We start from the raw sequence: 22888 nt of genomic DNA on the forward strand, positions 1-22888 counted from the left end.
GTCTTCCTGACTTAAAACACAAATACAAAAAGAGCTCCATGTGCCATGCCTTAAAATCCGCCCACTGGCCCCCATGTGCCATTCCTGTCTGCTCCCACCCACCTCCAAGGACCCCTCAAGCCTTTATAGAGCTTTCCACCACTCTGCTGAAACTCTTCTTGGGAACACCCAGCAGGCCAAGTGTATTCTCACGCTTCACTCCCTTTATGAATGCTCAGATTTCCACGCTCATTTCTGGACTCTTTTCCCCTTGACTTCCAAAATCCTCATGGTTCTGAGACTTTTCCTACCTACCACTCGTTTCGTGCTTCTGTGCAGCCCACAAACATGGATGTGTCCTCAAGAGCGCAGGTCTCTCCTTTTCTTTCATTCCCCCCTTTCTCTTCCTCCTCGAATCAAAAGCAGAGGCTCTGATTTAAGACAAAGCTGAATCTGATCCAGGTGCTGCCTTCTGCCACTGTGTGACCTAGGACAAGTTATTTAACTTTTTTGGGCTTTGGTGTCTTTATGAGTAACGCCTCTTTCAAAGGATTGTTTTTAGGCCCTGTGGGCAATTAACACACATTGGCTTCTCTTTTTCCATACTCCCAAACATTTTCTCCTGATCTTTCTTTGGAGTTTCAGCCCAAATCTTTAACCACCTACTGTATCTTTTCATCTAGATATCCCATCTTTGCTTCAAATTCAGTAATTTTTTTTTTTCCTGGAAGAACAGGAATAAAGAATATTTTATCCTAAGAGCTGCCACCAGAACTCCTCTTAGCAAAGCCTTGGTCTTTTTTGGAATATACCTTAGTGAGCTACTTAGCATAGAGAGCAACACACCAAGGTCACGGGTACCTTTGCTGCTTGCTGATGCTACTCGAACTTCTTTGTAATTTTTCTTCTTAGAGGAAAAGGTAAGGAGAAGAATCAAAAAAGAAGAAGGGGGCACCTGGGTGGCTCAGTGGGTTAAGCTTCCGCCTTCGGCTCAGGTCATGGTCTCAGGGTACTGGGATCGAGCCCTGCGTCAGCTCCCCCCACCAACCGCCTGCCTCTCTGCGTACTTGTGATCTCTCTCTGTCAAATTAAAAAAAAAAAAAAAAATCTTTAAAAAAAAAAGAGAGAGAAGAGGAAAGAAACGTTAGGATGGTGAACCAAAGAGCCAGTGAAACTCCCCGGCTAAAGTACAGCTGGGAGTGATGAGGCTTACTGTGCCTCCGCAGTCCTGCAGTGTGAACCCCAGCTCTGCATCATCCTCTGCAAATCTTTAGTAGAATTTACACTTTGAATATGTGAACGGAATTTTTTGGAGAAACTGAAGAATGGACTGAAGTTACATTTATTGTGGAGCAGAGACAACAAGCTGGCGCTCAGGAGCCAACACGGTTGTGCCATGGGTCAATTGGGAATTTGCAGAAATCTTGGAGGGGGCATGAGAAGTCTACACTCTATGATTTGGGGGAATGGGTGGGTTTCTGTCTAATTTGTCCAGATCTTGAGAAGCAGTAAAGCCTTTGCTTTACTGAGCCCTGCAGCTCACTTTACAAGCAGTATCTGCCCCCAGATTCCCAGTTTCTGTCAATGGTGCTTTACTTCTCTGATTACTCAGGTTAAAAATGTCAGTCATCAAAATCCCACACACACCGAATGCGGCTTTTCTGCAAAGCATCCTTGTCCAGACCTCAGCCCTTTCCAACCAAGTTCAATGATGGTGGATTACGTTATAGCTCCTTAGCAACTCTCTGTTTCTAGTCTTTTTCTCCCTACAAACTATACCTCTAAGAGGTCAATCTTCCTCAGAACACCATGTGGTTCTTCTCTTTTGGCTTTCTCTTTTGGCCTTGGGTTGCAGAGATTACATAAAAATAAAATCAATAAGTGAATCTTTAAAAATTAAAATTAAAACTTAAAAATTTTCTAAAAAGCACACCGGCAACCTCCAGGCCATTACAAATATTACTCGCCACCCGGACTATTTGGGAGTCCCTCAATGTGTTCAGAAGAGCCATTACTCCCAAGAACTCTACCCTAACAGATCAAGCTCTTCTGTTTTATTCGGTTGGTATAAACCCCTCCGTACTGCCATTATTAAAGCTTTTTTTGAGGTACACTATACACAGCATAAAATTCATCTATCGTACAATTCCATAGCTTTGGTAACTATCACAATCCCATTGAAAATACTTCTGCTGGCCCCAAGATGTTCCTTCACGCCTGTTTACAACTGATTCCCACTCTTTTCCCCAGCCTTAGGCAAACACTGCTGTTTCCCATCTCTATAAATTTGTCTTTTCTAGCCATTTCATAGAAATGGACTCATGTACAGTCTTACATCCAGTTTCTTGCACGTAACACAATGTTTTTGAGGCTAATCTGTGTAGTGCAGCACGTATCATCAGTTCATTCCTTTAAGGGGCCGAATAGCATTTTGTTGTATGAATATATCTCCCTTTGCTGATCCATTCACTAGCGGCTGAACATTTGGATTCTTTCCCATTTGGGGGCTCTTATGAACAATGCTGCTATGCACGTTCGCACGCAGGTCTGTGTGTGAATCTTCTGGAGAGATGCGTGGGAGTAGAACTGCTAGACCATAAGGTAAACTTAAGTTTAACTTTTTAAGACTCTCCCAAACTCCTCCAAAGTGGCTGTTACCGTTTTACATTCCCAACAGCAATGCACAAGGATTGCAATTTCTCTATATTTTCACCAACACTTGATACTGTCTTTTTTATTGTAGCTATCCTTTTTTTTTTTTTTAGATTTTTATTTATTTGACAGACAGAGATCACAAGTAGGCAGAGAAGCAGGCAGAGAGAGAGGGGGGAAGCAGGCTCCCTGCTGAGCAGACAGCTCTATGCCGGCTCAATCCCAGGAGTCTGGGATCACAACCTGAGCCAAAGGCAAAGGCTTTAACCCACCGAGCCACCCAGGCACTCCTGTAGCGATCCTCTTGGTTGTGAAATACTACCTCATTGTGGTTTTAATTTTATTTCCCTAACAACTACTGGTGAGCATTTTTTCATGGTTTTATTAGCCACCCTTTTATCTTCTTTGGTGTTGTCTCTATCCAACTCTTTTGTCCATTTTTATTTTTTTTTTGTGGAGCCCAACGCAGGGCTTGAACCCACAACTCTGAGATCAAGACCTGAGCTGAGATCAATAGCCTGACGCTTAGTCAACTAAGCCATGCAAGAGCCCCCCTTTTGTCCTTTTTCAAATTGGGTTGTCTTGTTAATACTAAGTTGTTCAAGTTCCTGGGACATTCTGGATGCAAATCCTCTATCTATGTGTTTTGCAAAGATTTTCATTCAGAAGGTGGCTTGATTTTTCATCTTCTTAATGTTTCCTGAAGCAGAAACATCCTTAATTTTGAAGAAATCCAATGTACCAGTTTTTTCCTCTTCTGGATTGTGCTTTTGATGCTGTATCAAAGAACTCCTTGTCTAATTTGAATCAAATAAATATTTTCTCCTGTATTTTCTTTCAGGGGATTTACAGTTTTCATTCTTACATTTGGGCCTTTTTTTTTTAAAAAAAAAGATTGTATTTATTTATTTATTTATTTGACAGACAGAGATCACAAGTAGGCAGAGAGGCAGGCAGAGAGAGAAAGGAGGAAGCAGGCTCCCCACTGAGCAGAGAGCCTGATGCGGGGGCTCAATCCTAGGACCCTGAGATCATGACCTGAGCCGAAGGCAGAGGCTTTAACTCACTGAGTCACCCAGGCGTTGGGCTGTTTTTTTAAACAGCTTTATTGAGATATAGTTCACACACCACACAATTCACCTATTTAAAGTGTACTATCCAATGGTTTTCCAGTATATTCACAGTTATGTAACTATTCAGCACTAATTTTAGGACATTTTCATTATCCCAACAAGAAACCCATTAGCTGTCCCCCCCCAACACCCCCGCTCCCCCCCCCAAGACACTCGCTAATCTACTTTCTGTCTCAGAGGATTTGCCTCTCACGGACATTCAGGATTATACAACGTATAGCATTTTGCTTCTGGCTTCTTTCACTTGACATTAATATTTCAAGGTTCATCCACGGTGAAGCAAATACCAATACTTCAGTCCCTGTTATTGCCAAATAATGTTCCATTGTGTGGACTTATCACATTTTATCAACTGTTCCATTTGCCAGTTGATGGACATCTGGGTTATTTCCACCTTTTAGCTATTATGAAAAATGCTACTGTGAACACTGATGTACACACATTTTTTCCCATTTTTTTCTTGGGTGTATATATACCTAGAAGTGGAATTAACTGAGTCATTTAAGGAACAGTCAAACCATTTTCCAAAACAACTGCACTATTTTACATTTCTGCCGGCAGGGTGCCGGAGTTTCAGTTTCTCTACGTCCTCATTAAACTTGTTATTAGTCGTTATACTGACTACAGCCATCCTGCGGGGTGTGAAGCAGCAACTAATTAGCATTGCATTTCCCTAATGGCTAACGAGAGTGAGCATCTTTTCATGTGTTTATTGTCCATGTGTATACCTTTTTGGTCTATTCAGGACCATTGTTCCTTTTCTAGTTGGGTTGTCTTTTTCTTATTGAATTGTACAAGTTCTTTATATATTCTTGATACAGATCCCTTATCATATATATGATTTACTAATATTTTCTCCCGTCCTGTGACTTGTATTTTCATTCTGTGATCCATTCCGAGTTAATTCTTGTTGATATGAAGGAAGAGTTTAAGTTTTGTTTTGTTTTGTTTTTTTGCTTGTTATTATCCAAATGTCCCAGCACCATTTGGGGGGGGGGGGCTTATTCTTTTCCTCTTGAAATGCCTTGGTACTTTTTTTTTTTTTTTAAGGTTTTATTTATGGGGCACCTAGATGGCTCAGTCAGTTAGGCATCTGCCTTCAACTCAGGTCATGATCCCGGGGTCCTGGGATCAAGCCCCGCTTTGGGCTCCCTGCTCAATGGGGACCCTCCTCTCTCTCTACCACTCTCCTGCTGTTCCCTCTCTGTCAAATAAATAAATAAATAAAATCTTAAAAAAGAAAAAAACCAGCTGATCAATTTCTTTTAAAAAACATTTGTTGGGGGCGCCTGGGTGGCTCAGTGGGTTAAGCCGCTGCCTTCGGCTCAGGTCATGATCTCAGGGTCCTGGGATCGAGTCCTGCATCGGGCTCTCTGCTCAGCAGGGAGCCTGCTTCCCTCTCTCTCTCTCTGCCTGCCTCTCCGTCTACTTGTGATTTCTCTCTGTCAAATAAATAAATAAAATCTTAAAAAAAAAATTAAAAAATAAAAAATAAAAAATAAAAAACATTTGTTGGGATTTTGACTCAATTTTTAGCGCAATTTGAAGAACACTGGCATCTTGCCAATATTGACTTTTCCAACATGAAATGTTTAATTACTTAATCTTTCTAAACTTCTTTAAAGCATCAATCTCAGCAATATTTCACAATTTTCAGTCTTATAGAATCTTCAGTCTTACAAGTCTTATACTTCTTATGTTAAATTTATTCTAAGAATTTTATTCTTTTTGATGCTATTGGGAATGAACTGCTTTCTTAATTTAATTTTCAGATTATTGCTTGTATGTAAAAATAGAATTGATTTTTGTATGTTGATCTTGGATGTGCAAACTTCTGAGCTCATCTATTAATTGTAGTGGTATTTTTGTGGAATCCTTGGTGTTTTCTACACATAGGGTCATGTCATCAGTGAATAGACAGTTTTACTTCTTCCCTTATAATTTGGATATTTTTTTTTTAAGATTTTATTTATTTATTTGGCAGAGACACACAGTGAGAGAGGGAACACAAGCAGGGAGAGTGGGAGAGGGAGGAGCAGGCTTCCCAAGGAGCAGGAAGCCCGATGCGGGGCTTGATTCCAGGACGGTGGGATCACGACCTGAGCTGAAGGCAGAAGCTTAATGACTGGGCCACCCAGGCGCCCCTAATCTGGATACCTTAAAGATATTTTTTTTAAATGTGTATGTGTGTTTGTTTATTTTGCCATACTAGACAGAGTCTCCCATCAACACTGAATGGCAAAAGCAGACATCCTTCCCTTGTTCCCGATCTGAGCAGGAAAGCATTCTGTATTTCACCGTTAAGTATTACTAGCCAGGCTTTTCACAGATGCCCTTTATCAGGCTGAGGAAGCTCCCTCTATGCCTAGTTTGCTGAGTGTTCTTCATCTTGGAAAGGCTGGATTTGTCAAATGTTTTGTCTCCATGTATTGAAATAAACATGTGGTTTTCTTCTTTATTCTACTAAAATAATACATTTATATTTGATTGCTATTAATCATTGTCACGTAAAATATTAACATTGATTTCAGACATCAAATCAACCCTGCATTCTCAGGATATATTCCTCTTGGTTATGGTATAGTCTGTATCCTTAGTTCTCTCTGTATGCCTGCATTCTACCTCTGATATAGATGATAAGCACTGAAATTCTGGAAGGAGCATAATTTTTAAATAATGATGTTTAAAGGTCATATATTTTAGATTAAAAAACTGTTTTCAGGGGCGCCTGGGTGGCTCAGTGGGTTAAAGCCTCTGCCTTCGGCTCAGGTCATGATCCCAGGGTCCTGGGATCGAGCCCCGCATCGGGCTCTCTGCTCAGCAGGGAGCCTGCTTCCTCCTCTCTCTGACTCCCTCTCTGCCTACTTGTAATCTCTGTCTGTCAAATAAATAAATAAAATTTTTTAAAAAAACTGTTTTCATAGCATAAGCACTCTTTCAGCAACTAAAACCTTGAGCTTAGCACCTATTTTGTAAGAATAATTAGTTAGAATAGGAAATCACTATAATTGTTAAGTTTTATGTGTCAGCTTGGCTTGGCTATGGTGCCTAGTTGTTTGTCCAAACATTAATCTAGATGTTGCTGTGAGGGTATTTTGTAGACGTGATTAACATCTATAATTAGTTGACTTTAAGTAAAAGAGATTACCCTTGATAATGTGGGTGGGCTTCATCTAATCAGTTGAAGACTGTAAGAGCAAAAACTGAAGCTCCCCAGAAAATAAGGAATTTTCTGTCTTAAGACTCTTAACATAGAAATCCTGCCTGAGTTTCCAGTTTGCCAGCTTGCTCTACAGATTTCAGATTCAAGACTACATCAACTCTTGTCTGAATTTCCAGCTTGCTGGCGGGCTCTAAATATTTTAGACTTGCCAGCCCCCACAATCACAGGAGCCAATTCCTTAAAATAAATCTTTTTATTTTAAGGAATGTATATTCCTTAAAATAAGGAGTAGACATTTTATTTTATTTTATTTTAAGGAATATACATTTTTTTATTTTAAGGAATATACATATATTTTTATTTTTTTATTTTTAGGAATATACAAATATTTTGTTTTTTATTTTAAGGAATATACATATATTTTTAAAGTATTTTTAAAGGGAGTATTTATTTTAAGGAATATACATGTATTTTTAAAATATACATATATCTCCTCTTGATTCTATCTCTTGGAGAATCCTAAATGATTCTGCCACCAAAGAGCTTGAATTGTTCATACGAACAGCCTGTATTAATATTCCCTTCTGTGACTCATATTCTGACTTACAACGTTGATCTGAGAGCTATCTTGCTGCTTGCCACTGAGCTCAAGGATCAGAATCTACAACTGGAGCACAGCCGGTGCTCAATAACGCACACTGGTGGTAACCCAGAAAGAGGAAAGAGATGCTAAAGAACCAAAGAACATAACCGCCATTGTGGAAGGAAACCAAAGGCCCTAAATCTGAGGACAAAATCAGGAAGTGAAAGAAATCAGTCTGTTAACGATGACGTGAGATACAAATGAAGCAAAAATATTAGACGTTTGAAGAGGTGGGTGCCTGGGTGGCTCAGTCGGTTCAGCATCTCTCAAATCAATAAAATCTTAAAACAAAACAAAACAAAACAAAAAACAGAAGTACTACATTTTAAGTGTTTAAAAAATAATACTAGCATTTGAGGGGCGCCTGGGTGGCTCGCTCAGTTAAGTGATGGACTCTTGATTTCAGCCCAGGTCATGACCTCACGGTCATGAGATGGAGCCACATCGGGCTCTGTGCTGGGCACGGAGCCTGCTTAAGATTCTCTTTCCCCTTCTCCCTGTGCCCCTCCCCTCAATGCATGTGCATGTGCCCCTGCTCTCTCTCTCAAAAAAAAAAAAAAGAGGGGCGCCTGGGTGGCTCAGTGGGTTAAGCCTCTGCTTTCGGCTCACGTCATGATCTCAGGGTCCTGGGATCGAACCCTGCATAGGGCTCTCTGCTTGGCGGGGAGCCTGCTTCCTCCTCTCTCTCTGCCTGCCTCTCTACCTCCTTGTACTCTCTGTCTGTCAAAAAAAAAAAAAAAAAAAAAAGAATACTAGCATTTGAACTCTTGATCTTGATGACTTAAGCATTAAATGGAGCAACATTTACTTTTTTTATGGTATTAAATGTATTTGGTATGAATTTCAGGAACTTACTTAATTTTGATGTATCAGTCAAACTGTGCCAAAACCAAACAATTCTTTATTCTGCAGTGAGTTCCAGATTTTTAAGTCCTTGGTTTCAAAACTGATGTTCCTAAGAGCTAAGAGAAGCTTTTATAACTATTTAATGGACAAAGACATTACCTGTGCTTTAAAACCTGCTCCTACCATAGGACAGATCCGTGTGACAAGCATATAGGTTTTCCAGTATAACAAAAATTTGGAGGATAAGGATGCTAGCTGCTCAGGACTCTACCATTCTGAATTTTTTTTTTTTAAAGATTATTTATTTATTTATTTATTTGAGAGAGAGACAGTGAGAGAGAGCATGAGCGAAGAGAAGGTCAGAGAGAGAAGCAGACTCCCCGTGGAGCTGGGAGCCCGATGCGGGACTCGATCCCGGGACTCCAGGATCATGACCTGAGCCGAAGGCAGTTGTCCAACCAACTGAGCCATCCAGGCGTCCCCATTCTGAATTTTTATAACAAGTTTAGCTCTTAACAACCTGAGCAAAATGAATTGCTCTTGTTTTTCAATTTACTCAAATACGTAGAAGGAAATAAACTAGATTCATTGTAATTCATTCACTAAATTACAATGAATTAAATTGTCTTTATAGAATATGCCCATTTCTTGCTAGATAGAGAAAACAGGCCTACTGACTTTTATCCATGTGGATACCCCTTTCAAAAGATGAGCGAGCAGGGCGCCTGGGTGGCTCAGTTGGTTAAACAACTGCCTTCAGCTCAGGTCATGATCCCAGAGTCCTGGGATCAAGTCCCCACTCCAGGCTCCCTTCTTAGTGGGGAGTCTGCTTCTCCCTCTGACTCTCTGCCTTCTCAAGTTCTCTCTCTTTCAAATAAATAAATAAAATCTTAAAAATTAAAAGAAAAAAAGATGAGTATGCATGCATAAAAACAACCACCTCAGCAAAGCCACACCTTTGCTAAACAAATGATTATGGGCGTGTAAAGAAGCGAAGATCTGGGAGAAGGACTGATAAGCATGCATAGCTTCTGTCTCAAAAATGACAAAGGTACCACCACATGCAGAACAGTGCTATAAATAGCTTTCTATGCTAATGCCGAAACATTATATAGAAATGAGCTCCCACCATGCCTTGTTATTTAAATGACTAATAATCATGTATTTATTAACAAAGCTAAATATCACCGAAGAACACATGTATAACATTAATCATTGCTGCACTATTTACAACAGCAAAAAATTGAAAAAAGAAACCCTCCCAAATATTCACCAACAGAAGACTATGTTAAGGGGCACCTGGGTGGCTCAGTCATTAGGGGTCTGCCTTCAGCTCAGGTCATGATCTCAGGGTCCTGGGATTGAGCCCCATGTCGGGCTCCCGGCTCAGCAGGAAGCCTGCTTCTCCATCTCCCGCTTCCCCTGCTTGTGTTCCCCCTCTCTCACGGTCTCTGTCAAATAAATAAATAAAATCTTTAAAAAAAAAAAAGAACAAAGAACAAAGATATTCTCTAATATCAAAATAATATAAAAAGATCTTCAAAATCTCTAAAAGTGGGGAAAAAAAGGGATGCCTGGCTGGTTCAGTCAGTACAGCATGTGACTCTTGATCTCAGAGTTGTGAGTTCAAGCCCCAACATTGGGCGTAGAGATTACATTAAAATGTAAAATCTTTTTTAAAGAGTAGAAAAAAGATGTAGAGCAGTTTAAATAGCATGCTATGCTTGTTCCTGCACAAGAAAATTCAAGAATTCCAAAGAAACCAAAAGTGGTTACACCAGGATAGGAGGTGTATGGGGAGAAACTGGGTGAATGAAATGTAAAGTGAGAACGAGATTTTCACTGTCTGAGTTTTCATTCTATTAAACTTTGAAACATGGAGGCGCCTGGGTCATTCAGTCAGTTAAGCGTCCAATTCTTGATTTTGGCTCAGGTCACAATCTCGAGGTCGTGGGATGGAGTCCTGCCTCTGGCTCCACTCAGAGTTTATTGGGGATTCTTCCTCTCCCTCTATCCCCCACGCCGCCACTCACGCTCTTCCTCTAAATAAATAGATAAAATTTTTAAAAATTGAAAAAAAACTTTGAATCATGTAACTTATATTACTTATTGAAAAACGAAATCTTTTTTTTTTAAAGTAGGCTCCACACCCAGCGTGGAACCCAAAGTGGGGCTTGAACTCATGACCCTGAGATCAAGACGGGAGCTGAGATCAAGAGTCAGACACGTAACTGACTGAGTAACCCAGGCGCCTCCCCCAAAATAACTGTAAACGATTTAGGCTATTTTATTTCCACCCATCTCTAAAAAAAAAAAAAGAAAGAAAGAAACCTAAGTTTCAACATGAAATCTACTGTTCTCAATAATTTCTAAATATTTCCAGTTCAATGAGCCTCAGAAATGTAAAAATACAAAAGGAGGAAAGAAGCTGTGCTGGGCCCTTTGGCCATCACAACAGGGACGGATGACAGAGATGCTTTTTGAAACTGCCACAGACAGCAGAGTTTGAGACTTTCCAGAGAGCCAGAGGTCTCAGCTGAGCTGGTCCCCTGAAGAAAGCAGGCGGTGCTATTTGCTTTGTTCTATCAGTACTGGAGACAGGAAGACCTCAAAATCAACCGGGTCTGATTCCTCGGCAAGGACAGGCCTTTGAGTTTCTCTCCGTCTTGACACCGAACAGCCTCCTTTCCACAAATCGTCATAAGTTCAAGTCCTCATGAAAGGCAGAGGCTGATGGCTTAGAGAGAAGAGCACGAACTGGGTGACCCTGGCCATCCTAATCTGTTTCTCTGGACTTCCATTTTCTTACTGGTGAGATGAGCGGAGCTGGGGCCAAATTCTCTCAAAGGTTCCTTGCAGGTCTGCAATACTACTATCCTACAAAAAGGTCAATTTAAAGATCAGATGAAGGGTAGGAGACGCCTCCAGACGAGCGCGTACACAAGTTCATGGAAATTCTCAAGTACACAAAGGTTTGCTGACTGGCACCTGAATGTTCTGATTCTTACTTTTCTTTCTTTCTTTCTTTTTTTTTTTTTAAAGATTTTATTTATTTATTTGACAGAGAGAAATCACAAGTAGACTGAGAGGCAGGCAGAGAGAGAGAGGGAAGCAGGCTCCCTGCTGAGCAGAGAGCCCAATACGGGACTCGATCCCAGGACCCTGAGATCATGACCTGAGCCGAAGGCAGCGGCTTAACCCACTGAGCCACCCAGGTGCCCCTGACTCTTACTTTTCTAAAAAAGATTTTATTTATTTGTTTGAGAGAGAGAGGAACCAGTGGGCGTGGGGAGGGGGGGGTGGCAGAGGGAGAGGGAGAAGCCGACTCCCTGCCCAGCAGGGAGCCCAGTCATGACCTGAGCGGAAGGCAGACGCCTAACCAACTGAGCCACCCAGGTGCCCCTGATTCTTAATTTTTCTGCTTTATCTTCAACATAAATAATGCAGTCCCCTTGCTGTAAAGACTTCTCATTTACATAACTTCCAAATGGAAATGACTTAGAACTCGTTATGGACGGAGTGAAGAGAATGGTTTCAGACTGCCAGCCCTGAGTCTGTTGACTAAGAAAAGTTGGAGTTTGGTCTTCTGATCCTTTTATGATCATCCAAGACTCATATTACTATCCGTTGGGAAACAGCCTTCTAGAGATTTACCTATGCTAATTCCCACACGTGAAGGGAGGGTGAATCCTCTTCCGAGACTGCGAACTCCACCAAAATCTCTAAGCTCAGCAAAACATGCTCCATATTCTGATCGATAAAAACTAAGTGATTTGGGGGGGGGGGACCATCCACAAATCCTGTGCATATTTTTGTCTATTAGAAAGCAAAGTGCATGCTTTTTTTGGCATTGATTTCATATAGTCATAATCAGCTCGAGTTTTATTAAAACGCTAAAGATCGGCAGCTTTATCCTAGACTGTTTTTAAACAGCTCTTAATCCTATTCATCTCGGCAAGGATTCATGCTTTGGCACAAAAACATGGGGAAACACAGCTCTCGCAGACAGTCTGCAGGGTGCAAGGCCACTGTCTGGTCCCTGCTTCCACCTGGCACAGACCGGACACACTGCTGGGAAAACAGCTCATCTTATTAGCATGTCTTTATTCTAAGGCTCCAATTCTGACACCTCTCCAAGATCACCCACATCCTCCTCAGGTCCCAGGCCAAAGAGAAGATGGTAGCCACCGGTCCCCCAGAAGTCTGGAGAAAAGCAATGAAAAATAAAGAGCATAGACTTGGGTCAGGCACCAGAGTCCAGACTTGGCCGGGGCTCAATCCACTTGCGATCCTCTCTACCCCGCTGTCAAATCCTCCTCCACCTCCCATGGTTATGCCACAACCCAGAGGCTGGACACACGTATCTGTTTAATGATTCTGGAAACAAACGGAATACTTCACTACATTTTAAAGACCTGTGCCCTGTCCCCAGGCCATCCCCATTCCAAAAACCAGGTCTGCCGCTACTCTGGCAAAGGGACACCCGGCGCAGTCTGCTACTCAGATTCCCAAACACTGCTGTTTAACACTTCTTTCGGCTTGTGACAGCCTCTGGAAAAGCGCAGCCCTGCAAACGCATGCTGGGCCTCCTCCGTCCTGCAGCAGGCAATGGAAGCTTCGCCCTGAGAAACCTACTTCCAACCTGCGCCCCTGCCTCCCTTTCCAGAGGCCTGGACGCGCGGACCCTGGCCGGACCCCGGCCGGTCCCCGGCCGCCCCCGCCCCCGCCCCAGCACAGGCGCCCGTGCCGGATGCCGGACCCGCTTCCCCAAGCCTCCAGCTCTCGAGGGGACAGGGCGCAGCGGGCGCGGACAAGGGCCCCGCCGGAGCCGCGGGCACCCCGCCCCTCGGGAGCCGCAGTCCCCCCGCACGCGTCTGTCGCCGGGCGCACGGCCTGCAGGCCCCTTCGCGTCTTGGGGCGACCCGGCCGGCAGGCCACCGCGGCCACCCCGCCAAGGGCCCCTCCGCACCGGCCCGCAGACCTCCCGCCCCCGGCCCCGGGGCGCGCCCGGCCCGCCGGCCCTCACCGGACTTGGGCGGGTAGCGGTACACGGAATTGGACGGGATGTCCACCTCCTCCACGCCCGCGTGCTGCCGGCTGGTCAGGGCCCCCATGGCGCTGCGCCCGCGCCGCCCTCGCGCCTCACCGCGGCCGCTCGCCCGGCTCGCGGTGCGGGGGTCGGCGGCCCGCCTCGGCGCTGCGGCTCTGGCGGCGGGGAGCCCCCGGCGCGCCGCGCACCATCCTCCGCCGGGCCCCGCGGCGGCGCCTCTGCCGAGGGGGGCTGCGGGCTGGGGCCGGGGGCGCCGCCGCCGCCGCCGCCGCCGCCGCTGCCTCAGGCCGCGTGATGTCAGCGACCGCTCGCGCGCGGGGCCCGCGGCGGCCGCGGCCAATGGCGGGGCGGGGCGGGGCGTCGGCGGCGCGCCAGCCAATGGGCGGCGGGATGCGGCGGGAGCGGCGGCGGTCCGGGCGCGGGGAGCCGGCTGGGCGCTCGAGGCTCCCGGCGCCGGCCGGTGCTTCTGCGGCCTGCGGGTCGCACGACAGTCCATCCCGGAGCCCGTCGCCCTTCTGCCAGACCCCCGAAGGCGGTGCGCGGCTGTCCGGCGGAGGGGAGGCAGCTCCGGCTCCGCCCCGCGCATCCGCGAGCGGGCGGTCAGGAGCCCGCAGAGGGGCGCCCCCAACCCCCGGCCCCCAGTCCCGACCCCCAGCCGTGGCGGTCCGAGTGCGTTCCGAGCAGAGAACTGCGTGGCTTGCGCGTCTCTCTCGTCCCCAGCGCCTCTGCCCCAAAGTACCCTGCTGATCCCATCTCCCAGGGGTCGGGGAGATGACCCAAGGCTGGTGACCCGCGCTAGGAAGATGTCGCCATCGCTCTCACGTAGCTCCTTTCCGAGCGCCGAGCTCTATCCACGCACCCTGTTTTTGGGTCCCTGAGGCGGCTCCTGTAACTCTGAAGTTTGGAGCGCATCAGCCCAAGATAAGATCAAGACATCCAACCTCTGATTGCATCTTTTGGAAACTTCGGAGGCCTGCGTGCGGAGAGTCAGCGCAGGGGAACGCGAGCAGGGTCAGGCAGAACACGGGGCCCCTCTTGATGAAAACACATGAGACAGTGGGAGGCTTGGACGGGCAGAAGGCGCCATTCCAAAGCTTAATTATAGACACCTGTATTTTAAACCATTTATTTTATTTGTGGGTCTGGTGGGGTTTTTTTCTGAGAGGGTGGACTGCTCAGCAGAAATTTCAACTGCTAGAACATGACTTCAACAACTTTTCACCATGTTTGAAATACAGTCTGTGGCGTGTGCAGTTCCCTTGATTAGGTTCATAAAGACTTTTTACAGAGTCCAGCTCTTTCCTGATTATATTTTGCAGTTTTCATTGCCGTCTTTTCAACAGCACCCAACAGACCTGCTGCTAAAGGTAGGGAAGCCTAGTTGCCTTGATTTTCTCCCTAGACCCCAGGACGGCAGGAACATACTGCTGTTTTATATTGACTGATTAAGAATGGCTCGAGTTAGGGGCGCCTGGGTGGCTCAGTGGATTAAAGCCTCTGCCTTCGGCTCAGGTCATGATCCCAGAGTCCTGGGATCAAGCCCCGCATCGGGCTCTCTGCTCGGCAGGGAGCCTGCTTCTCCGTCTCTCTCTGCCTGCCTCTCTCTCTACTTGTGATCTCTGTCTGTCAAATAAATAAATAAAATCTTTAAAAAAAAAAAAAAAAAAAAAAGAGAATGGCTCGAGTTACAGGTCAAGTCCCTGACCCGGACAAGCTGGTGGGAACCCATCTTCCCAGCACCGGGCAGAGTTCAGAGCCCTCCCCTCCAGCCCCTGGCCCTAATCACTAGAAGGCTTCCAGACATTTCTCTGGGAAGGAATTGATGTCCTTCTTGATACTCCTTTCCCCACATGCAGGTCCTACCTTCTAGTAACAATAAGGTAAACTACCAATCAGGAAGAATCTAGAACAGCAGGGGCCTTGAGCACATTGCAGAGTAAAATGTTGCCTTATCATCCTGGGCTCCTTCAGAAACCTTTGTTCTTCCTGCCCTCAACATCCTGCATCATCCTCTTTATGGGTTCCTCCGGCACCCGAGGGTCTCAGTCAGAGCCCAGCGGGGATGTGGTTCAATAGGGCAGCTCAGTTCTGTTGTTTGCGAGGATCTATTCTGGCCCCAACTCAGTCTGCTTTGAGGCTGGGAAACGGGTTCATTTCTCATCTTAGATAACACTGTGCAAGCCTGTAACTTGTTTCCTCCTCCCACGAATGAGTCAGGAATCCAACGCTTGGGATAGGAGAAGAAAACAAAGCACGGCACAATAATATCAGTGGACATTTATTGTCCACTCTCTCTGCCAGGCCCTATTTTGAACACTTTTACATATTAAAGCATTCATCCAAAGAGCATGTGACTCAGGGCTTCCGAGTTCAAGCCCCATGTCTGATGTAGAGATTACTTAAATTCTTTTTGTTTTTTAAGATTTTATTTATTTAGGAGCGCCTGGGTGGCTCAGTGGGTTAAGCCTCTGCCTTCCACTCAGGTCATGATCTCAGGGTCCTGGGATCGAGCCCTGCGTCGGGCTCTCTGCTCATCGGGGAGCCTACATCCCCCCCTCTGTCTGCCTCTCTACCTACTTGTGATCTCTCTGTCAAATAAATAAATAAAATCGTTTAAAAAATGTATTTATTTACTAGTCAGAGAGAGAGGGGGCACAAGCAGGGGGAGCAGCAGGCAGAGGGAGAAGCAGGCTTCCCACTGAGCAGGGATCCCAGGACCCCCCCCAGATCATGACCTGAGCCAAAGGAAGACTACTCCCCAACTGAGCCACCCAGGTACCACTTTTCTTATTATTTCTTTTTAACTGAGCCTTGATTCACTCTACTTCTTCATAACAGGCAGTGAAGGCCAGGTTATTTTATTTTATTAAGAATTTATCTTTAGGGATGCCTGTGTGGCTCAGTCATTTAAACGTCTGCATTGGACCCAGGTCATGATCCCGGGGTCCTGGGATGAGCCCCACATCTGTCTCATTACTCAGCAGGGAGCCTGTTTCTCCCTCTTTATCTGCCCTTCCTCACCACCCCCCCCGCCACCTCCCACCGGGCTTGTGCTTCCTCTCCCTCTATCTCAAATAAATAAATAACCTTTAAAAGAAATAAAAGGAAAAATTAATTGATTGCTTGATTACTTAATTAATTAAAGAGAAGCAGTAGGGGTGTCTGCCTGGCTTAGTTGGTAGAGCATGCAACTCTTTTTTTTTTTTTTTAAGATTTTATTTATTTATTTGATAGACAGAGATCACAAGTAGGCAGAGAGGCAGGCAGAGAGAGAGGAAGGGAAGCAGGCTCCCTGCTGAGCAGAGAGCCCGATGAGGGGCTCGATCCCAGGACCAGATCACGACCTGAGCCAAAGGCAGAGGCTTTAACCCAATGAGCCAACCAGGCGCCCCGAGCATGCAACTCTTGATCTCAAGGTTATGAATTCAAGCCCCATTTGGGTGTGGAATCTACTCCAAAAAAAAAAAAAAAAATCTTTTTAATTAATTAAAAAAAAAAAAAAAAGAAGTGATAACCAGCCATCTAGGCTCATGAGGCAGAAAAGAAAGAGAGGGGATAGTTTGGAGAAAATTGTAGCTCAAAGAGACTTTCTGGGAATGGAGTTCAAGTCCCACTTTCTACAATGTAATCACACAGTGTTGTTTGGGAAAAGAGAGCTTCAGGGGCGCCTGGGTGGCTCAGTGGGCTAAAGCCTCTGCCTTCTGCTTGGGTCATGATCCCAGGGTCCTGGGATTGAGCCCCACTTCAGGCTCTCTCTTAGCGGGGAGCCTGCTTCCTTTTCTCTCTCTGCCTGCCTCTCTGCCTCCTTGTGATTTCTGTCTGTCAAATAAATAAATAATTCTTAAAAAAAAAAAAAGAGAGAGAGAGAGAGCGCTTCAGCCAGTGCCCAGGGCAAAGAAGAGATAGGCAACCAAGCCTTGGAGGAGCCACCTCTGGGGGGCCAGTCCTGCGTTCCTCTCTGGTCCTTCCCTGGCGCCACTTGGCTCCCTCCCTAGAGATCTGGGCCAGGGAGAGGGCCCGAGGGAGAAGACGGCACAGACAAAGGAAAAATCCAGAAGCGATTGCCATCAAGAGAGCCATAAAAATGCTTTTAACTTGAATATATGGTCTGTTGAGGGGTGGCACCGCGTGAGGGAGGAAATAACATGCAAATACGAGGTATCCTTTGTGTAAATAGCCTCACAGCATCCTCTCCGTTTGCATGCTACACTGGCAGCCCTGGCGAGAATCTCTGCAGAGAACCCGGCGTTTAAGTGTCTCACAGGTTTCCTCTAAGCATCCACTCAAGGCTGGGAGGGAAGAGCCGCACGTTTTATCAGGTCCCAGCTCTTCTCAACCTTGGGTCTAATTTTTATCAGGTCCCAGCTCTTCTCAACCTTGGGTCTAAGGGAGAACGGAGAAGTGGGGGGGGTGGGGGGGGAGGGCAGGGAGAGAAGCACAGGGAGTAGCAATTTTGAGGTCAACTCGCCCCTTAGAGCTTTCAATTTTGTTCATTTGTGCTGTCCTGATTTCAGCTCAGGCGTGCATTTTCCACCTTTGTGACACATCCACTCATTTGAAAGATCCTCACAGATTTCTGTAACAGGAAGGAGAGAGAGCCTGCAGGTGAAAAGCTGACAGATGCAGATCTGGGGGTAGCACAGCATTCCCAAGACAGCAGAGGAAAGGGGAGGATGCCTCCGGGCTGGGGCTAAGACAGGCCCCTTCTTTGCTGCTGCCTTGGCCCTTCTGTCCCTGATAGTGTGATAGGAAGATTATATCTCTGGCTGTTCTGAGTGAATGCAGGGTCTCTCCAAAAGACAGGGTCCAATCAGCAACACATGGCTCCTGATCCCTCTCTCAGTCCTTGGACCGTGGCTTCAGTGGATTAAAGCTAAAACGACCCGAAGAGAATTTCACATCCTACTCCAGATCCGTGGACGAGGCTGACCCCGACGGAGGGGTCTGATCCCAAATGCTTTCAGACCGTGCAGATGGTTCCTCAAGCAACCTAACGCTCTCCGTTGAGGAAAATAACCTTGTCCATTAGGAAGCCAGCAATCAGGCTTTCATATTTTGCTTCTTGCCAAATGCGAATTCCTCATTGTTAATTTCCTCCTCAGCTGTGTGCCGCTAACAAAGGAGAACTGTTCGCTCGGCTGCAAACTTCAGCTGGGTCTCTAGCTTCTTAATTGACTTTTCCATGTAAGACCGAAATGAAAGGCGATGCTTGGGATGCCCTGCGTAGCTGAGCCCAGGGTGAGGAGAATAAGGTGCTAGGGTGCATCGGCTTCAGGTGGCGCTCATGCTCACGGCCAGGCGGGCGCCCCAACAGCCTCTCCCTCGTTTTAGCCCCATTGTCTGGGCATCTGGCATCTGCAGAAATGAGGGACCTGGAACATGAATCCTATTTGAGCACTAGTTTTTTGTTTTGTTTTGTTTTTAAAGAGTTTATTTATTTATTTGACAGACAGAGATCACAAGCAGGCAGAGAGGCAGGCAGAGAGAGAGGAAGGGAAGCAGGATCCCTGTCGAGAAGAGAGCCCGACGCAGGGCTCGATCCCAGAACCCTGGGATCATGACCCGAGCCAAAGGCAGAGGCTTAACCCACTGAGCCACCCAGGCGCCCCTTGAGCACTAGTTTTAAAAAATTAGGAGAATCCGTTCTATTACACTTTATTTTAGTTTAGGTCCACTAAAGTTTTTTTTTTTTTTTTTTTTTAATTTGAGAGAGAGGGAGGGAGATCACGAGTCGGGGGCAGAGGGAGAGGGACAAGCAGGCTCCCCACAGAGCAGGGAGCCCAATGAGGGGCTTGGGACCAGGACCCCGGGATCATGACCTGAGCTAAAGGCAGACGCTTCACAGACTGAGCCACCCAGAGCCCCGATTTCAGTTGACTTCCAGATCGTTCTATCAAATACCAGACCCTGTTAGCTTGTTTCAGTACGCTCACTCCTGCCTTAATCTGCCCAGCCCTGCTTTTGGTTTGGGGCTCAGCCCCACCTGGGGCTGCACATTCTGTGCAATGAAGACATTGTGAAAAGAACACACCACTAACATTTCAGCCCAGTATCCACTCTGCTGCCCCTTCTGCCCTTCTCGGGTAAACATACCAGGCAGGCAAAAAGCCCAGCGACCCGGAGAAACCAGAGTGTGAGAGAGGCAGCGAGGCAACAGCCCCCGTGCTCCTCTTTAACCAATGTTCAACTATGCAAAGAAAGAAAGTGAGAACGAATTCTTGCTCTTCTCCTAGAGTTTCTGGACCAGGCATGTCCTGGCTGGAGCATTAGATCTGCAAGAAGCCTAAAGGTCATCTAGTCCCACCCCTGCTCCTGACAGATGAGGCAGCTGCAGCCTGGGGAGGGCAAGGGACTGGCCCAAGGCGTACAAATGCAGCATGGCTCAGAACTCAGGGATCCCAGGCTCCCTGTGCTGGGTCTTGCTAAGGGAAACCTGCACTGCTGGTTTGGTTTCTTTTTATTTTGGGGTAGGCTGTGGTAGGGCCAGTGTAAGAGGACAAATCAATCCAAGGGGAAAGCTCCGAAACCCAGCGCAAACCGTGCGCATGCAGTGGGCGATAAACCGGGTTGCACGGATGTTGTCCACACCCACGCTCAAGTAGGAACAAGAAAACCCTGAGCTTCTCTCGGCGGCACTTCCCCCTCTACTCCTGGGAAACTGGAGCTGAGGTCAGATTGTCACCTAACTCCTTGCAGGCACAGGAACCAAAGCGCGGACAAGAAGAGGGGAGCTAGAGCAGCCACGGAGGTCAGAGCAGATTCTTAACAAGCGGGTTAAAAGTGCCCTATACACACCAGGGGTGTGTTTCTGCTAAAGCCTGAGTACGGGCTAAAGTCCACCCCAGGCCCAGGATTCAGTGACTTCATTTACAACAACATGTTTATTCCTGAGCTAATTCCTTGTTTACTTAAGTGATAACTATCATCCTCATTAGGGCACTTCAAAGACTCTGTGTTGAGCCTCCAGAGTAATAAACAGATACTGCCTACTGTTGTGGTTCTCACGGTACTGTTGGAAGCCCTAGATTTTTTTTATGCACCATTATATTGGTGCATAATATTGCTTAGTATTATTATATTGCTTAGTTATATACTGTTATCTTTTATATTACAAGATGAAATCTATGTATGAAAAGACGTCTGGCAATTTCATTAGCTTCCTCTCTGGTCTTCCTGCTTCTTGGTCCTGCTTCTAAAAATCACCTGTGGGGGGTAGGCGTGGGGTCGCCAGGTGGCTCAGTGGGTTACGTGTCTACCTTCAACTTGGGTCATGATCTCAGGGTCCTGGGATCAAGCCCCAGGTCCAGCTCCCTGCTCAGCAGGGAGTCTGCCTCTCCCCCTCCCCTGCCCCCACCCCGGTTCTCTCTCATATGTATAGATAAAACCCTTTAAAAAATAAAAAATAAAAATCACTCTTGGGTTAACTTTCCTGGTACGCTACTCCTTTGCCCATATACCTTCAGTAACTCCTATTATCTAAGCAAGACAAGTGTTTTCCCCTGAGGTATTTCTTTCCTCTGCTTCCCATATAACCTACTTGTACCCCGAATGCAGCTCTCATTCCTGTTCATGTGTTTGTTCGTGGAAAGCCTTTCTACGGGTGCCACTCTTGTGTGCAGAGATGAATCCCCCCCTCAGATGAAATGCCACCTCCTCCATGAAGCCCCCTCTGAGAACCCTGGCCCACCGCTGATTCTTCGTTCATAGAAGTCCCAGTGCATGAATAATTTTCTGTATAACTCATCTGATACTTACATGTAGGACAAGGTTCAAAAACCCAGCTCTTCTGTTATTGTCTGTGTGCCCTGGGAACACCCTGGCATCTCCCTGAGCCTTACTTTCCTCCTCTATAAATGACGTGAGGATAGCACAGCGCTGTCTGGACGTTCAATTAGACAAGGTATAGAAAGGTATAGAAATCCTCCCTGAAATGCAACAGCTTCAGTCCCTGCACTCAAACAGACGGCCACGCCTAAATGGCCCTCTAGCTCCTAAGATCTGTTATCAGTCCTCTGTGGATCCCAGGGCCGGGGGTGTATCTGTGAGTCGCTACTGTTAACTTTGCACTCACCTGTCGCCTGCTAACTAGAAAGAAAGCTCATTGGGTTGGGGCCTGTTCTCTCCAGCTGATTGTTCAGGAATTTTGCCAACCAGTTGTTAAACTGTTGGTAGCTTGAAATTGGCCATAATGAGACTATTTAAAGCACAGAAACCAACAAATGCTGCCCATCAGGGCTTCGCCCACGCCCTGAGCCAGTTTACCTGCCAACCTGGTCTTAGGTTTCTTTGAACGCACACCCCCAACCAAAGGACTGGATACATTGTTTTCCATATTTTTATTTTTATTTTATTTTATTTTCAGATTTTATTTATTTATTTGACAGAGAGAGAGAGAGAGAGAGAATGAGGGAGAGAGTAGCAAAGGAAGAGGCAAAGAGCCTGATGCCAGTCTTGATCCCAGGACCCCAGGATCACGACCCATGTCTAAGGCAGACGCTTAACCAACTGAGCCACCCAGGCGCCCCTGATCAATTTTTTTTTTTTTTTTTTTTTTTTTAAGGAATCTCTACACCCAATGTGGAGCTCCAACTCACAACCCGGAGATCAAGAGTCCCTTGTTCTACCGACTGAGCCAGTCGGGTGCCCCAAAGAAGAATCATTTTTGTTTTGTTTTAAAGATTTTTATTTCTTTCTTTCAGAGAGAGTGCTCAAGCACACGCTCACATGTATGTAGGGGGAGGACAAGGGGCAGAGGCGGGAGGGAGAGGGATCAGGGATCCAGTTTCAAGCTGACTCCCCGCTGAGCACCGAGCCTGAGCCCAAGCATTCGGGGTCTCAGGACCACCCCGCCCCCACCTGCCAAATCAGGACCTGACCTGGAATCAAGACTTGGTCGCTCAACCGACTGAGCCACCCAAGCACCCCAAGAATAATGATTTTTGCGCAATCACTCCATCCAAGCGCTTTTGAATGGATTATCTCACTGAATCTTTAAAACAACCCTAAGAGATAAGCAAAACTCAAGCTCCCTCAGGGAGATGGAGGCAGCAGGAACTTGCCTGAGGTTCATCTGAATCCAAAGCCCCGGTTCTTCCCCAGAACTTCAGACTGCCAGTCTCAGACCAGCTTCCATGGGAACGCAGTGCCAGGACTGCTGGTCCCCGAGCCGACAGAGTGGTTCCGACTGTTCAGTCTTCGATGGTGTTGGTAATAAGGGGCAATGATCGCGGCGCTCGTTCTAGCCCCACCTCTGCCTTGCCTCCCTGCGTATTTAATCTGCCTTCCTTATCCTACCCACTTCCTTCCACAGCATCTCCTTATCTGAATTAGGACCTTTTTTTTTTCCCCCTTTAGGATTATTTTTTAACGATCCCTTTGCCTCTCTATGTCCTCTTGTCTATAGAAATCCTTTTTGGCCTTGA

The 22888-nt window shown here is 46.3% G+C and overlaps 1 protein-coding gene across 4 annotated transcripts in view; it reads right to left on the reverse strand.

The window, feature by feature from the left end:
• RNF157 (ring finger protein 157) overlaps window positions 1-13660 on the reverse strand; it is a 78965-nt gene extending 65305 nt beyond the window's left edge. For all 4 annotated transcript variants that reach the window (XM_032319798.1, XM_032319797.1, XM_032319800.1 and 1 more), the window contains exon 1: window positions 13443-13660. In XM_032319798.1, the coding sequence (XP_032175689.1) occupies window positions 13443-13530 (88 nt within the window). In that variant the 5' untranslated portion in view covers window positions 13531-13660. The remainder of the gene's footprint in view (window positions 1-13442) is intronic.
• Between the last annotated feature and the right edge of the window lie 9228 nt (window positions 13661-22888).

The sequence above is a fragment of the Mustela erminea genome, chromosome 18 (genome assembly GCF_009829155.1).
Source record: "Mustela erminea isolate mMusErm1 chromosome 18, mMusErm1.Pri, whole genome shotgun sequence".
In the NCBI taxonomy this organism is placed as follows: domain Eukaryota; kingdom Metazoa; phylum Chordata; class Mammalia; order Carnivora; family Mustelidae; genus Mustela; species Mustela erminea.